The sequence below is a fragment of the Molossus molossus genome, unplaced genomic scaffold (genome assembly GCF_014108415.1).
Source record: "Molossus molossus isolate mMolMol1 unplaced genomic scaffold, mMolMol1.p scaffold_m16_p_12, whole genome shotgun sequence".
Taxonomy (NCBI): Eukaryota; Metazoa; Chordata; class Mammalia; order Chiroptera; family Molossidae; genus Molossus; species Molossus molossus.
The window spans coordinates 60,488,456-60,505,458 of record NW_023425347.1 but is presented as its reverse complement, the minus strand read 5'-3'; the positions used below and the strand labels follow the sequence as shown (position 1 = coordinate 60,505,458).

Below are 17,003 nucleotides of genomic sequence, written 5' to 3'. Positions count from 1 at the left end.
TTCCCGGCTCGCCGGGCTGGTGTGCACCGTCTGACAGAAGGGTCGAAGACGACCTGGAAAAGCATCCTGCAGAGACTGGCACCTGATCTGAAGTCATACATTGAAGCTAACAAACAACTGCGGATAGTGTGTTTCTGGTCCTTTGCTACTTCGTTTCTAGAAATCTGCGAGTCTGGAAATGGACAGAGCGTTCAGCAGATCTAGCTTTGCTCTTTCTCGCTGAGAGACATTGGGTGTATTATTTAACCTTGCCAAGCCTGTTTCTCATATAACATGAGAATAAAAAAACCTACTTTAAAGGGTTGTGGAATAAATGGGCTCAATTCATAGTAGATATTCAATAAAAGAGTTTCTTTCGCCTTTCATGAATTCTCTAAGAAACTATTTAATATAATGTTTCAGAAAAATTGTTCCTCTTAGGGAGTATGGTCTCAACATCACTAGACTTCACTGATTTGGAAGTAAAAATATTAAATACACAGTAGCACATCCGAAGCACTGATGTCCACATTTCTGTAACACAGTGACTTCTGAGTCTCCCCGGGGTACGACTTGGGCTCTCCCCTCCACATCTCCAGCCCTGGCAGAGCCTGCTCTCGGGGAGATCAGCGTGGGCAGAAGGTTCCCTGCCTCTCCTGGTGCAACCCCTCCACGGGTGGTTCCTTCTCTCAAGACCCAGAGATTCCCAAATTGTAGTATCATCAAGGAGCCAAAACGACAGGACTTTCTCTTGAGATTTCAGGGCACCAGAAGCATACTGCGTCTACAAAGAATTGATTCTCTCCCCCCATTTTGTTTCTCACTCTGTCGCTTGGACCACTTTCCTATGAAAACAGCTGCTTCAGCCTCTGCCTATAGTCGTTTTCCCTCGCTGTCCGCAATAAGAATCAGGAAATTCTCTTCCCCAAGTTCCCCTATTCCACACAATCCATCCAATGCAAACCAATTTCTGTAAATAGATGCTTTAGACTGTCAATTTCCCAGTTCATCATAACCACCTAGACTGAAACCCAGTTTAGGCTCAGCTGGAACCCTCTCTACAATAATAATTACTACACATTCTGATTTTTCATCCACTAGCAGTCTGCCTTTCAAATAAAAAAACAAGTATGAAACGGTACAGTGTATAATATAAATTTATTCTGTGACATTTCCTCATTGAAGATATTTTAAAATAGATTGGAATACATCAATATTTCATAAAAAATACCTACAAGAATTTAGGTTAACACCTATAATATACATGATTTCACTGTGAATATCAATTCTTTTTCATTTCGCACCTTTTTTTTAAGTAACATAAAAATGGTAAGGATTGCTGTCTTCTTCTTATCTCCGTTGTCTCACATTTCAATTCAACTGCTAGGTCTTTTCTCAACTATTTGTGTTAATGGTATTTGCTTCTGTTTTTTAATGGGAACAATATCCACTTTCTGTTTCTCAACAGTGGTATTTAGGTTCTTCTTCTCTGATTCTTCAAGAAAATGCTTCACGGTGAGTTTGAACACTAATCGAGGGTCTGGTCCAGAGAGCGGTGGGCAGTTACAGCTCTCTCTAATTTTTAGAGCCTAAAAAAGAAAGAATACAACAGGATACAAAAGTAATACAAAGCAAATATATAAATTTATTAAGATTATTGCAATAATTTTTAATATGCTCAATGCAAAATAAAAGAATACATTCTGTATTTAATAAAAGATATCTTAATTATAACACATAAAAGAGAACCATAGAAAAATTCATGGTAAATAATTACATTTTCATGATTTGTTCACATAATAGTATATTTAGAAAAAACACCAGCATCTGACTGCCTATGTCCTGTTAGGAACACACAAGATCTCTGGTTTCAATCCTGAGAACAACTGTTCAGGTTAGAAAAGATCTGAAGACTCTGAGAGATTGTTTTTAAGAAAAAGAAAAACATAGAAAATAGATGTCTGAACATACTGAAAGAAGATATACATAACTGGGACCATCTGTAGTGAAAATGAGGCTAATAACCTAGAAAAGTGAATAACCTAAGCAAATCAAAATCATGACAATTTTAACTCCGAGAAAAAATAAAATGTCGCAAAGAAAGGAAAAGTAATCAGTATACACATGGCTCAGCTGAGACTAGTGTTTTGTTTTCAGAATACTGACTCGTGATCCAACCAATGTCACAATTTAACCTCACTGGAAAGGGGGCTCATGCCCAGGGTGTGACAGTGACAAAGGAGAGCTTGACTCTCAGCCTCCAGGGAAAGGAACTAGATAATGCCTAAAACTGAAAGTTAGGAAGCAGCAACATAAGTGTGTTACGTAGAATGATAAGAAATATCCAAAGAAGCCGTGGCTGGTTTGGCTCAGCGGTTGGAGCGTCGGCCTGCAGACCAGAGAGGCCCGGGTTCGGTTCCCGCTAAGGGCACGTACCTCGGATGCAGTTTGTCCCCGGCCCTGACTGGAGTTGTGTGGGTGGCAACCACTCGCTGTCTCTCACCCATCCATGTGTGTGTCTCTCTCTCTCTCTCTCTTTCTCTTTCCCTCCCTCCTCTCTCTCTCTCAAGATGAATGCAAAAAAAAAAAAATGTCCTCAGGTGAGGATGAAAAAAAAAAAAAGAAATATCCAAAGAATAATTTAAGAGAGCTGAAAATGGTTCCCCTTGAAACTGCTGCCTTAACTAGCCTTAGAGAACTACTGACTCTTTAAAGTGGGTCCATGAATGACTTCAAGACATAAAAACTGAAAAAAAAGAGAAAGAGAAAGTCTTAATGTATAAAGGGATTTTAAAACAATGTATTTAGAGTATTAAAACTTGTTTCTAACTACCTCTAACTTCTTTTCAGTAGCTAAAATAGTTTTTTTTTCTTTTAATATATATGTATTTTTATTGTTGACATTATTACAGATGTCCCCCATTTCCCGTGTTACCCGCCTCTGTCCAGCCCCTCCCCACACCACAGTCCTTCACCACACTATTGTCTGTGTCCATGGGCTATGCATATAAACATATACATTCTTTGATTTTTCCCTTCTTGTCCTCCCGCCCCCTGTGAACTATGTCAGTCTGTTCCATGCCTCCACGCCCTGGGACTTATTTTGTTGGTCAGTTTATTTTGTATTAGATTCCACAAATAAGTGAGATCAAGTGATATTTGTCTTTCTCTGATTGACTATTTCACTTAGCATAGCAATCTCCAGGTCCCTCCATGTCATCTCAAGGGGTAAGAGATCCATTTTTACAGCTGAGTAGTATTCCACTATATAAATGTACCAGTTTTTTTGTTGTTTTGTTTTTTCTTTTTTTTTTAATCTTTATTGTTGAGAGTATTACAGATGACCCCCCCCTTCCCTGAGTGCCTCTAACTTTTTGATAGTGATGCATGTTAAGGGAAGTAAATAAAGCAGTTGGTGTTTGGGGCACTAATACAATTTCAGAAAGACTGATCGGGCAGGGTCTCCCTGATGAAATGCTGGTGAGGACGGGGAAAAGCCCTAGGACACGAGGAGAGGCCGTGGGTACCTGGAAGAGGGGGTACCGGGCGCAGCAGCGGGCGCGAGGCCGGCGACGGGGTGTGCCCGGAGCCTCGGAACAGCGAGGCCGCTAGGACACGAGGAGAGGCCGTGGGTACCTGGAAGAGGGGGTACCGGGCGCAGCAGCGGGCGCGAGGCCGGCGACGGGGTGTGCCCGGAGCCTCTGGAACAGCGAGGCCGCTAGCACGGCTGGCGCAGGGGGGCCCCGGGGCGGGTGCAGGCAATGTAGGATCTCTGAGGGCAGGGTCAGGGCTTGGGGTCTTCCTCTGAGTAGGCCTGCCCAGATAACTGCAGAGTCCATAGTAAGAACGCAAATGATACCATGTGTTTAAATACGTGAAAGCTGGAAGTCAAGCTAATAAAGTACTACATAAAATATGTTCTCTTCTCCCCGACATTTAAGATAGTCTTGAAGGCCGGTATGAACATGAGAATTCTTGAATCTCAGAACGACTGAGTGGGGGAGCCTACCCACCTCCTGCCCCCGGCCCGCGGTCTATGCCCTCTCCTCCGCTCCCGGCTCCCCTGCCCTGAGGGCGCTCCGCGTGAGCGCCCCCGGGAAGAGGCCCTCGCAGGCCCGGAAGCAGGCTACAAGTGTTGCGCGAGGAATTCCGTTAACTTCCGACCCAGAGTGCCCTGCGGCGGGCACAGGTTCTGGGACGGCTGTGCTCCCCGACGCCCCACAGATCGGGAGGAACCACGGGCAAGCCAGACAAGGGTCTCTAGACGGCGGAGCCAGGGCAGGAACCTGAGCCTAAGAGCACTTCTGACTCCCACCCAGTTACCAAAATAAGCTAAGGAAGAAAAAGCATTCAAGTGAAATTCTTTGGTGGCAGGGCCTTGTCTGGATTTTCCTTGTATTTTACATCTTACAGCCACTGAGTATGTTACATAAATGTTCCTTAAAGTAAATTGAACAGGGAAAAAACAACAACAAAACAAAACAAGAAAGTGTTTCCCAATTACACACTAAAGTAAACAGAAAGTCAGACCCTCAGCTAAATGGTGACCTACTGTCCAAACCAGAATCCTTTGAGAGTGAAAGGAGATGTTATGAAGATTTACGGAGTCATCAGGCATAAACTGAGACTGTCCTAGCAAAGTTGGGACAAAGTTGGGACATATGTCTACTCTTGCTTTAACTCCTTTATAACCACACTGACATATTTTTCCAGGGGAGAAGCTGATCTGCCATGGCTGTTACCTCACATGCCTAAGGCCTTAGCTGCTACCAGAAAGGGGACAAGCGTGGGGTCCGGCGGGTAACCGCTGGCACAGCTGAGTTTAGCAATGGGAGAGGCAGGGCAGCAAAGGGAAGAACAGCATGCCCTCTCCATTTATCTTTCCTATTCAGTGAAAGCTCTTCTCTCTCCCTTAGTTCTCCTTTCAATATTTTCACAGTCAACAAATAGCTACACCACCACACTGAGTAAGGTGCTAGGGACACACTGGTCAGAACAGATCCCTGCCCTCATGCAAATTACTTTGCATTTTGAATTGCTATGAAAATATTTAAATAAAAGATGTTATTTTCATAGCCCCCATTTGAGTTTACTTGAAGTACATCCCCAAAATAGAATGACCTGATCAAAGAGTAAGAACAGATCATAATTTTTATTATATAGGTCCAAACTTCATTCAGGCAGAAAGCTTTACCAACTCACAATGTCATTAGCATACAGGCCATATCTGAGTTATTCATAATTTGTAAAACATAGTATTTCATGATTTATATATATATAAAACCTCATAATTTCAAACCTCAGAATCCTTAGCACTCATCAGATAAATTTACAAAGGTGGAAACTGAGCTCCAGAGAGGTTAAGTGACTGGCAGGGAACAAACAGCTGCTTAGCAAATGTTTATAGCAGCTTTATTCATTATTGCCAAAACTTGCAAGCAACCGAGATGTCCTTCAGTAGGTGAATAGATAATTTGTGTTACATCCAAACCATGGAATATTATTCAGTGCTAAGAAGAAATAAGCTATCAAGCCATGAAAGACACGGAGGAACCTTAAGTGAAATAAATAAATAAATAAGCAAATCTGGAAAAGCTACATATGTATGAAACCAATTACATGACAATCTGGAAAAGGCAAAACGACAGAGACAGTAAAAAAACATCAGTGATTGTCAGGGGTCATGGGGGACAGATGAACAGATAGCACATGGAGTATTTTTAGGGCAATGAAACTACTCTATATGATACTGGTGAGTACAACACTAAGAGTGAATCCTAATGTGAACTATGGACTTTGGGTGATTATGATGGTTCAGTGCAGGTTCACCTACTGCAATAGATCTACACTCTGGTGCAGTCTTTTCATAGTGGGGGAGACTGTCTACATGGAGGCAGGAGGTATATGGACAATCTCTGTAACTTCCACTCCGTTCTGCTGTGACACTAACAGTGTTCTTAAAAATTAAGTCTATTTAAAAAGCTGGCATGGAAAAAAGGGATTAGAACCTGCTTTTGTGGTTGCTTCCATTTTTAATGCATTTGCACTATAGGCTTTTGCATTAATGTTTTTGTTTGTTTGGTGTGGTTTTTTTGGCACCACCTTATACATTTCTTGAGTAAGTCTCCTATAAAATAAATGTACTTTGGAGATGTCTAAGCTATACTAGTTGCTAGAAAAACTATATATTCTTCATAAAGGCTTTCTATTAATATTTCTTCATGTGTGCACTGTTTCTCTCCAACTATCAGGCAGAATTCTGTAACAGGCTAAATAAAATTCTATCAAATCTTCACCTATTTTGCATAGAAAGATTTTATCAGACATATTGGTAAAATATTGTCTCTGCTTTTTAAACATTCCTTTCCATATATATTTTATTATATTTTGGGTGTCAACATCTTTTATTTTCATAAATTCAAATCCATCTTACTAAATATACCTTCACCTCTTTAAAAGTGAGCAACATTTTCCCACTGTACAGCTAGAACATGCCTTTCCATTTCCTTTACTTTGTTTTCTGTTTAACGTCATGCACTGTACATAATAGGCACTTAAATGTGTGCTGAATTTTAAACAAGCATTTATAGAACAAAAGCTATGAATAAATCATTATGACAAATGTCATAGGAAAAATACTCTTAAGAGTTTACAGTTTAAGAGAAAGCAGGAATGTATTCCAATAATAAGGACATATAGTTCTAAGACTCCCAAGGAAGACTTGGAATTAAATGTGAAATTTGCCAGCCTGAAGATTCCAACTAGAATGAAAGGAACTGATACTTACTGTTCACTTTTGATGTGCTTTACATTGTGCCAGGTATTTTAAAAACGTTATCTAAACTGGTGTTATCATATAAGCACTTCTAAAATGTGGTCCTGGTGTAGAATACTTATCACTCAAGTATTTCCATTAGAGGGGGGGAGGGAAGGAAAGACAGGAGGCAGGATCTTACCACCAGAAACGCACAAATATATACATAAACACCCAGGAGACACTGCTATCTCAATTTGACAGGTGAAGCAAAATGAAGGTTAGGTTGGGTAATTTCCTCAAAGTTGGGTGGCTGGGTCAGAATTAAAACCCAAGTCTCCCAAGACTACTTTTTTTTTTGTTAATCCTCACCTGAGGATATTTTTTCCACTGATTTTTTTTTTAGAGATAGTGGAAGGGAGGGAGGGGGGAGAAACATAGATGTGAGAGATAGATTTCAATTGGTTACCTCCCATTGACACCCCAACTGGGGCGGGAATTGAACCTGCAACCCAGGTACATGCCCTTCACCAGGAATCGAACCAACGACCCTTCAGGGCAAGGGCAGACGCTCTAACCACTAAGCATACCAGCCAGGGCAAGACTACTATTTTTACAATACTTCCTAAGAGTACCCTTTCCCATTACCAACTATTAATTTGCTACATGGTAAATTTTGAAATTTGCTAACTTTCTATAAGGAAGTAGAACTGCTATTCAATTGCATTACCCAGTTTTCTACTTTTAGCCCAATATTACATTATCTATCTTTCCTACTGTCACACATCACGCAATCATTTAACAAATATTCTCTAAGCACTTCAGAAACTGTTACAGGCACTAAGGATAGAGCAGTAAACAGTGGCCTTACATAGGAAAGAGACAGACAATAAACAAGTAAACAAAATAATTTTAGTGAAGTAGATGAAGAAATGAAATAGTGCACCGTATCAGACAATAAGTGCACGGAAGAGGGGGCACTGGAGACGGGGGTCAGAGAAAGCCCCCACCGGGAGGTGGCACTGTGTAAGAGCTGAGGACTGAGGACGGAACGCGTGTTCCAGGCAGAACGACCAGCAAGTGGGCAAGCTGTAAGGAGGAAACCAGCTCGGGGTGAAATAGCTGGGATCAAAGAAAACCTCAGGAAGAGAGACATGTGAAAAAGTTGGAGAACTAGGCAGTGGCCAAATGATAGGACTTAAAGAGTTTGAATTTTTGTTCTAAATTAGATAAGAAGCCATTAAAAGGTTTTAAGCAGAAAAATGACATGTAAAAGATTGTCTGATTAAAATTAAAATTAAATATGCAGTACCTGATATCTAGTCAGGAGCAATGACCTCTTTTCCCTTAGACTGTCAAATAAAAAAATGACAACAGCTAACACATCAATAGCCATTTGGTGTGAATGAATCAAAATTATACCAATTTTTTTTTTTTTTTTTGGTCAGATCAGTAAAAAATATATTATTTGGTGTGCTGTAGAATTTTCATAATTAGTTTATGTGTGCCATGAGATGAAAAAGGTTGAAAATCACTGGACTAGTGCACTGAAAATAGATTGCCGAGGGGAAGGGAGAACTGGGGGAGGGGCAGGAGGGTAATAGTGGGGATAAATGGTGATGGACGGAGACTTGATTTGAGGTGATGAACACACAATAGTGCCCACATGATGTGTTCTAGAACTGTGCACCTGAAACCTGTATAATTTTGTTAACCAGTGTTACCCCAATAAATTCAATATAAAGGGGGGAAAAGAATAAGTTGGTGCTTTAGTAATATCCAATGGTGATCAATGAGTTTGCTTAAAAAATATAATTATGAACTCATGAAATTCTTTTCCTGCTTAAGTTTGATTTATTTGGGTTTCTATATATTGCTGTTATTCCTTTTGCTGTTCAAATTATCCCTTTTTAAAGGATATTATGAAACTTTTTTTAAAAAGAAAGAAAACTGATTTTTAGACTTTGAAGGGGAAGATGGAGCAGGAAGATTAAAACAGGAAGATGTCAAAATGAAATCATTTATGCTCATAAAATGAACCACAAATAATCAACAATGTCTCTTTCCTACATTTTGAAGCTAGAATGAATTACTCACTGAATAACTGTTCTTTGAACTTTTGAAAAAAATTCTTCAAAGTAAATCCTCGTTAGTGCTGGGTGCCCTTCCCTCTGTAATCTGTTCTAACTCTGGGTTTCTAATACAGTGCTTTTATTTACCTGATTTAATTACACCTTACCTCTTTCTTCAAAAGTAATTTGAGGAGGTTCATTCTAGTTATAATTTCTACTTCTAGCTACATCCACTTTGGCAATTCTCTCTCACACACACACACACACATGTGAATGCACACACTTTAATTATTTCTGATTTTGACCTTGGATATTAACATCATCTAACTAAAAATTACATTCTCCCAAATATTTTGGTTTTCCTGTGTGCTAATAATTGTAGCTCTTCTGATCCTATTTACATTTTATTCTCTAACTAACTGATCCAATGATTTACACTATGACTTAATTTCCCAAAGACTCAACTACTATAATTTTGCTATTTTTATTAATTGTATTCTATTCTGTCTGGGCATATTACAATTTTCTATTTCTTTTCTATTTTTCTTTCTTACTAATAAAGACATTTAATTTTCTTTACATATAGGTTTCACAGTAACCCATAAAAATATAACTACATAGTTTTAAATGTCTCAATTTTAAGGCATACTCTAATTGTTTATGGATTTCTCTCTCATCTTATAGATACACAATTTTAATTTAATTTTTATGTGGCTACCCATCTTTCAATTTTTGTTAGTATATTAATTTTAATGTACTGTATCCTGACAATTTGAACCATAACTTTTATATTAATTATACACATTTTTGTCCAAGATATATGACCAGTATTTTCATGAAAGATGTATGTGCATTTGAAAGAAAAATATACATTTTTTAAAAAATTTTATTTTATTATTTTTTTATCCTCACCTGAGGACATTTTTCCATTTTTTGTTCAGGTAGAGTGGGAGGGAGAGAGGAATAGAGAGAGAGATACATCGTCGTGAAAGGGACACATCGAGTGGCTGCCACCTGTACAACCAACCAGGGCCGGGGACAAACTGCAATCGAGATGCGTGCCCCAAGCAGGAACTGAACCCGGGTCTCTCGGGACCACAGGCCGACACTCTAACCGCTGAACCAAACTGGCCAGGGCGAAAATATACATCTTTTTCCTAGCATTTTTTTATGTCAGTTATAAATTTTTGTTCTAGTCACTTAATTCTTTGTTAATTCCTTACTTGAGCTTTAGTCTTCTAAGAACAGAAATAGCTATAATCATAATTATACATAAACAGACTATTTTACCGAGTTCTCACTGACACAGGCTGTGGACAGAGCACCGCTGCTGAGTACTTCCCTAACACTGGTCATGCCTTTCACCTATTAAGGATTTCCAACGTAACGAAAGAAAGTTGGTTTGGCTAGATACACAGCAACATGTATTAGTTCCACTGCTTTTTATTTGTTTGTTTTACTGTTTCTTTCTCCCTAAACTCTTACACTGCTCCAAAATCTGAAAAGTAGGATCCCAAGTCATTCTTACTGTTAGTCTTTAAATTTTCTCTTTATACCTTGGCATCTTCTAAGAGCCTATCTTTGTAATGAACATCAAACACTTGATAAATGTAAGTATTTAGGCATCATCATTTCAGAACTCCCCCTGCATGATGCTCTGGGATTCGTCTAAAAACCCATCTTGAGAAATAGCATCTAAAGCAAACATGTGCTATAGGAACCACAAAGAAATGAATACATGAATGAATGTACTGGTCTTTACCACTGTTGTATGCACCTTGGATGTCCTTGTGTCTTCTCAGTATTCTTCCATCCCTTAGACATTTTTTTAGCTTTCGGAATTTTAATCTGGTTGTGCTATGTTCCTCTACCTCCAGCTGCCATGAGTCTTTGCTGTGGGGCAACAATTCTGCTCTTTACAACCTCCACTGAAAGTTTTACAGCTTCTCTGCTGTATTCACAAGTTCAGCAACTTTCTGAAATGGATGTAACTTATGTTTCTAAAGTCATTCTTTCTTCTTCTGTCACTCTCGGTGTAATTATCCGCCTCATCATGCCAGCTTCAGATGGCGATGCTTCTGTGGTTCCCATGGCTGTCCTCTCCAATGGAGTAAAACATTTCAATTAGACCAGAGATTTGAGATTTGTTTTTGTTTTTTAGATTTTTCTACTCTTTGGCATGTAGCTTACTGGGGGAACATAGACATTTCTGAGGCTTTACTTTTTTGTTGTTATTACAGTATTTAGTTTAGATGAGGGTCCTTGTGGTATTATTAGTTAAGGACACTCAGATACTAAATAAGTCTTTTAAATACAATTACTGATGATCAGCTTTCCTTTTTCCTTTCCAATCTTATGCACTCATCATTATTCATATTTTTTTAAAATCTCTCTTCCCTACCTCTTAAATCTATTCTTGAATAGGAGAAAAAATTGGCCATATCTTTTATTCCATTAGTTAATTTGGCTGGTCTGAGTTCCTTCTTCACTGTTCTATATAGAAGACACATTCAGGTTAGCCTCTTGAGACAGAAAAGGATGACAGTTCCTTAATCGAAAAAACTTCAGGCTGCTGAAGAACCAGATATTTGAAAAATGCTAAATCATCACTCGCTGGCCAACCTAAGGAAAACCACATTTCCACAGGAGAGGTTGGCTGTCACCCTCCAAACACACTGAGTGAATGTGGCATCACTAAAGACGGAGCAGCCAGAGTCAGAGAATCCTGGTGTGAGGCAGTATGGAGCATCACTGCACCACTTATAAAATATTCTTGCCAAAATTTAAGTTCTACTTACAGAGAAACAAGTTAGAGGATACCACAAAGAAGCAATCAGATAAATCTAGAATGTGGGATGTTTATTCAACAAGTCAGTGACGTTGAAAAACAAAACAGGGTGGGAGCACCGTTCTAGAGTCAGAAACTTAAGGGACATAGCAACCAAATGCGAAGTATGGATCTCGATGAATCACGATTGAACCGAATGTAAAACTGTATTTTGAGACCGAAATTTGAATATGGAAAGAATATTTAATTTTTTAAGGAATAACTGGTAATTTTCATATATATGTAATGGAAGAAAATGATACTTTCTAAAATGCATATTGAACTAATTAGGAGGGAAAGCCCTCATGTCTAGGATTTGCATTAAAATAGTTCTGGGTAAAAAAAGTCAGAGAAAAAATAGAATAAGCATGTGTACAAAAAGATTGATACTACTGAATGTGATTGAAAAATGAGTTTTTAAAAAACACCTTTAGCCCTGGTCGGTTTGGCTCAGCGGTAGACCGTCGGCCTGTGGTCCAGAGAGACCCAGGTTCGGTTCCCACTAGAAGCATGTACCTCGGTTACAGTTTGTCCCTGGCCCTGGTTGGGTCATGTGGGTGGCAACCACTCAATGTGTCCCTTTCACATCGATGTTTCTTTCTCTCTTTCTCTCTCTCTCTCTTCCCCTCCCTCCCTCCCTCCCCACTTATCTAAACAAAAAATGGAAAAATGTCCTCGGGTGAGGATAAAAAAAAAAAAAACATCTTTATATGTGTTTTTTTTTTAAATTATAATAAAAAATTAAATTAAAACAAATTTTCCTAAAAGAAAAAGTCCTTTTACCAGAGGGAAAAGGGAATAGAGGGAGGCAGAAGAGGGTAAAGGGGGGGATAAATTGTGATGAAAGGAAACTTGGCTTGAGGTAGTGAACACACAATACAATATACAGATGATGTATTATAGAAGTGTGTCCCTAAAATCTGTAATATTTTATTAAGCAATGTCACCCCAATACATTCAATTTAAAAAAAAGAGAAAAACTTCCCTCTCTGTCCTCCCTTCTCTGTCATTTTTGTGTTTCTGAGACTTCACCCTTGATTTTACATCTATATTTTTAGTTCTAAATGGCTCGAGAGGTTTAAATATTTCTCTTAAAAAATGAAACCACGCCCTGGCCGGTTTGGCTCAGCGGCTAGAGCGTCCACCTGCGGTCCGGAGAGGCCCCGGTTCGGTTCCCGCTAAGGGCATGTACCTTGGTTGCAGTTTGTCCCCGGCCCTGGTTGGTCGTGCGGGTGGCAGCCACTCGATGTGTTCCTTTCACATCGATGTTTCCCTCTCTCTCTCTTCCTCTCTCTCCCTCCCACTCTGTCTGTACAAAACATGGAAAAATGTCCTCGGATGAGGATTAAAAAAAAAAAAAAAATGGAACCAGTCCTTTTGCACCCCCTCTATTTCCAACTCTTTCCCTTAATTTCTGAAGGTAAGCATATACTTTTCAAAAAGCCTAAGATTTTAGCATCAATAACCTCAATCCTAAAACTCACTAGAAATAGATTCACTGGAAATTAATGAGAATAGTTGGTTATCACTTTAAGGGAATGAAAAGAAATAAAACAAGAACAATGCCTATGTGGTTGCTTAAAAATAACAAAAAAGAAACTTCTGTTTATATATAAGTCTGACAGGACGATTTGATTTACTACGTTTACTTGAAAGGCAAATAAATGACAATAGAAAAAGAAACCCAGAAAACTGTGAAAGGCTGTGATGTGGGCAAAAAAGAACATTGGGTGTCCTGTTAAGTGCATCCGTGGACATTATCTCAGCCTTTCCTGGTCTTAGAGCTATCTTACAACTCTGTAAGTTGTAGAAAACCAGTAACAATGCAAATGATGCCTGTCGGTGTCTGGTGGAACGTAACTAATTATTGCCTTCTGAGAGGATCCGTTTTGCACCTACTTATAAACTCATTTCAGCATTCCTTACTGCCTAGATGTCTATGGTTGCTGAAGTCTCCTTTGAGCTAGTGGTAACATATTACTGGCTCCTTCACTAATAAGTTAAATAAAATCTCAGGGTTCGTTTTATATTTGTATAAGTCATGATTTTACATTTAAAAATTTTCTTCCTCTAATTTCATTTCCTTTCATAAACTGCAACAGAAACTGAAGTCTGACTAATTTTTGAAGTAGTCTCAAATAATTAAATATAAATAACTAGAAATTTTAAATAAATATTAAAAAATTAAAAACTAAGGCCACCTTGACACAGGCCAATTGTCCTCTGAAATGATAAAATAATAAGAAAAAGTTTTCAAATTCAACTGTAGAATCAACCACTCCTAACAAACCAGAATAACGTTTTAAGAAACAGATGTATTTAGTCCCAGCAACAACGATCGTACTTATGAAACAACTGCTAATACACATCTGGACTCTTCTAGGCACTGCATATCAAGTAAAACTGCAACTACTTATTCACAAAAACTAAACTATAATAATTAAGTTTAAAAAAATGTATACCAGAGAAGCTCAATGATCAGATTAAAATATTCCTATGAAAATAGGAACCAAGACATTTCAAGGGGGAAAAAAATCATCTCCATTTTTTAAACACGTTTTTCCAAAAATATCATTTTTTTCCCCTTTCTTCCTAAAAGCAATTGTTTCTAATAGTCCATTCATTTCAGCCTCAAATAGATACACATCATATGTACCATAATATTTTTAAAGGTTTTAGACAATGTTACTGTCAGGCCTCCTGGCTTTATATGATTCAGAGGCCAATTCAATTACATTGAATTGCCTCCTGTGATATTTGCCTCCTCCCCAACACTCACCATGTCAGAGGAAGTGAAATTCTGTAAGGTGAACAGTATATGTTTGTGTACATTGGCTAACAGTGACCTTTCACTTCTATGTTAAACATTCTCACATTTTCTACTTATGGGATATATAATATTAATGATTTATTTATTTACAATGTCCAACTATAAATGCATAAGAATGACTTACATATGGGTTCAAACCCCCAGCTTCCTGAAAGTTTAAAGAACTCAAAATAAATGAAAATCAAATGAATTTATTTACAGCCTACTACTGAGTGATTCTGACATCTAAGAAACAGAATACAGTCGTCCCTCTCCACTTCGCACTTCGACTTTCACGGGTTCACTCTATTATGGTTTTTTCAAATATATTCATTAAAAAGTTGATTGAGACAGTGAAAATGATACAGCACGCACTCGGTTGTCTGAGTCACTTATACACCCCTGTATTACAACTAAAATTAAAATCACTGTACGTATGGACTGTAGGCCTATGTATTCGAGCACCCCAGGAATCCTTCAACGCCAGGTGCAACCGCTAGAGTCTGGAACGGATTAACCGTGATAAACGAGGGACAACTGTATAGTAAATTTGAACAACAAGATTTAAAAATCAGTTTACAGCCCTGGCCAGTTTGGCTCAGCGTTTAGATCGTCAGCCTGCTGTCTGGAGAGACCTGGGTTCGGTTCCCGCTAAGGGCACGTACCTCGGTTGCAGTTTGTCCCGGCCGTCCCGGCCCTGGTTGGGTCACGTGGGTGGCAGCCACTCGATGTGTCCCTTTCACGTCGATGTTTCTCTCTTTCTCTCTCTCTTCCTCCCACTCTATCTGAACAAAATATTGAAAAATGTCCTCCGGTGAGGATTAAAAAAAAAATTTAAAAACAGTTTACAAATAAAGATGACAATGAAAGTTCTAAGAACATTAAAAAATAAATCCTATTCAAAATTATGATTATAATAATATAACCCTAGCCCTGGCCGGTTTGGCTCAGCGGTTAGAGCGTCGGCCTGCGGTCCGGAGAGACCCGGGTTCGGTTCCCGCTAAGGGCGCGTACTTCGGTTGCAGTTTGTCCCCGGCCCTGGTTGGTCGTGCGGGTGGCAGCCACTCGATGTGTCCCTTCATGTCGATGTTTCTCTCTCTCTCTCCTTCCTCTCTCTCCCTCCCACTCTATCTGTACAAAGAATGGAAAATATCCTCAGGTGAGGATAAAAAATAAAATAAAATAATAATATAACCCTAAACAACTAAGTCCAAATTAAATGTTTGTCCTACCTATGTTATGACTCTCCATCTCCTCACCCCACCCCAAGGAAAAGATGGCAAAGAGCTGGTGAGAGAAGTAGAAAATAAAACATTCAGTCAAAATTCAGTTGTAAAATAAATCTTTCAAGTGACTTTTTACCCTGGGATATTATACAATTTCCCTCATTCACATATATTTATATTTCTAACAATCCTTATAGAAGGAAAGTTTTAAAAGGTATCTCTTTCAAGGACAACTTATGGTATATACAAATTTAAATTCAAAACAGTATAACTATAATTGTAAAACTGTCATACTATTAAACATCAACAGGTTGATATAACATCTGTTCTACAATTTTCCACCCAAGTTGTTATGGTAACCAAAATATGTGGGATATGTGTTTCCTAAATTTAACTGATTATTTCAAGTAAATAAAACTATAAGATAATCATCTTATTAACTACAAATATCATTACTACAACCCCATATTTATCCTTTTTATTTTATTTTTTCTTAAATCCTCACCCGAGGTTATTTTTCTATTTATCTTCAGATAGAGAGGGAGAGAGAGGGCAAGAAAGGGGGAGAGAGAGAGAGAGAACATCAACATGAGAGGGACACATGGACTGGTTGCCTCCCACATGACCCCAACCAGGGCCAAGGATGAACTGCAACTGAGGTATGTGCCCTTGACTAAAATCAAACCCAAGATTCATTGGTCTGTGGGCCAACGCTGTACTGATGAGCCCAGCTGGCCAGGGATATTTATCCTTTTTAAATGGTAGTGGATCACAGGATTATACTGACCTAGGCATTTACACATGCTTTATCTCAGAATTCACATTAAAAAAGTAGCAGAAATAAATTGTTTTCTACTGTGGGGGCATTTTCTTGATTTAAAAACAAAACAAAAAGAGGAACTAGTCTGTTTTCTAAACAATATACTATACTAAAACACTCCAAAATTCTGTGATTGTACTACCTTATAGGCACTGCAGACCACATCCTTTGTAAGTCAGTTCCTGCTACTCTAGTCCTCTGCTGAAAACCCTTCGCTGGTGTTCTCTCTCTGAACAAAAGTCGAAGTCCGCACGGGGCTACAGGCCGCGCCCTCCACTTGCCCTTGCTCACTCCATTCCAGCCACACTGGCTTTCTTGCTGCTCCTCAACTCCAGACTTCCTCAGAGCATTGCACTTACTACTTCTAACCTGGAAGGCGCTTACCCCCACCCACCCCTCAACTCCCCAGGGAAAGACTCTTTCACTTATTTCAAGTCTTATTTCAAATACCCTCTTTTCAGTGATACCTTCTCTGATCAACCCCCTTTCAAACAGCTAGTCCAGCACTTCTGCCAT

General features: G+C 38.9%; 1 protein-coding gene across 3 annotated transcripts in view; it reads right to left on the bottom strand.

Moving 5' to 3' along the window:
- Positions 1–1,202: 1,202 nt before the first annotated feature.
- Positions 1,203–17,003, bottom strand: part of OMA1 (OMA1 zinc metallopeptidase) — a 58,898-nt gene continuing 43,097 nt past the window's right edge. For all 3 annotated transcript variants that reach the window (XM_036256148.1, XM_036256147.1, XM_036256149.1), the window contains exon 9: positions 1,203–1,568. In XM_036256148.1, coding sequence (XP_036112041.1) covers positions 1,356–1,568 — 213 coding nt within the window. In that variant the 3' untranslated portion in view covers positions 1,203–1,355. The remainder of the gene's footprint in view (positions 1,569–17,003) is intronic.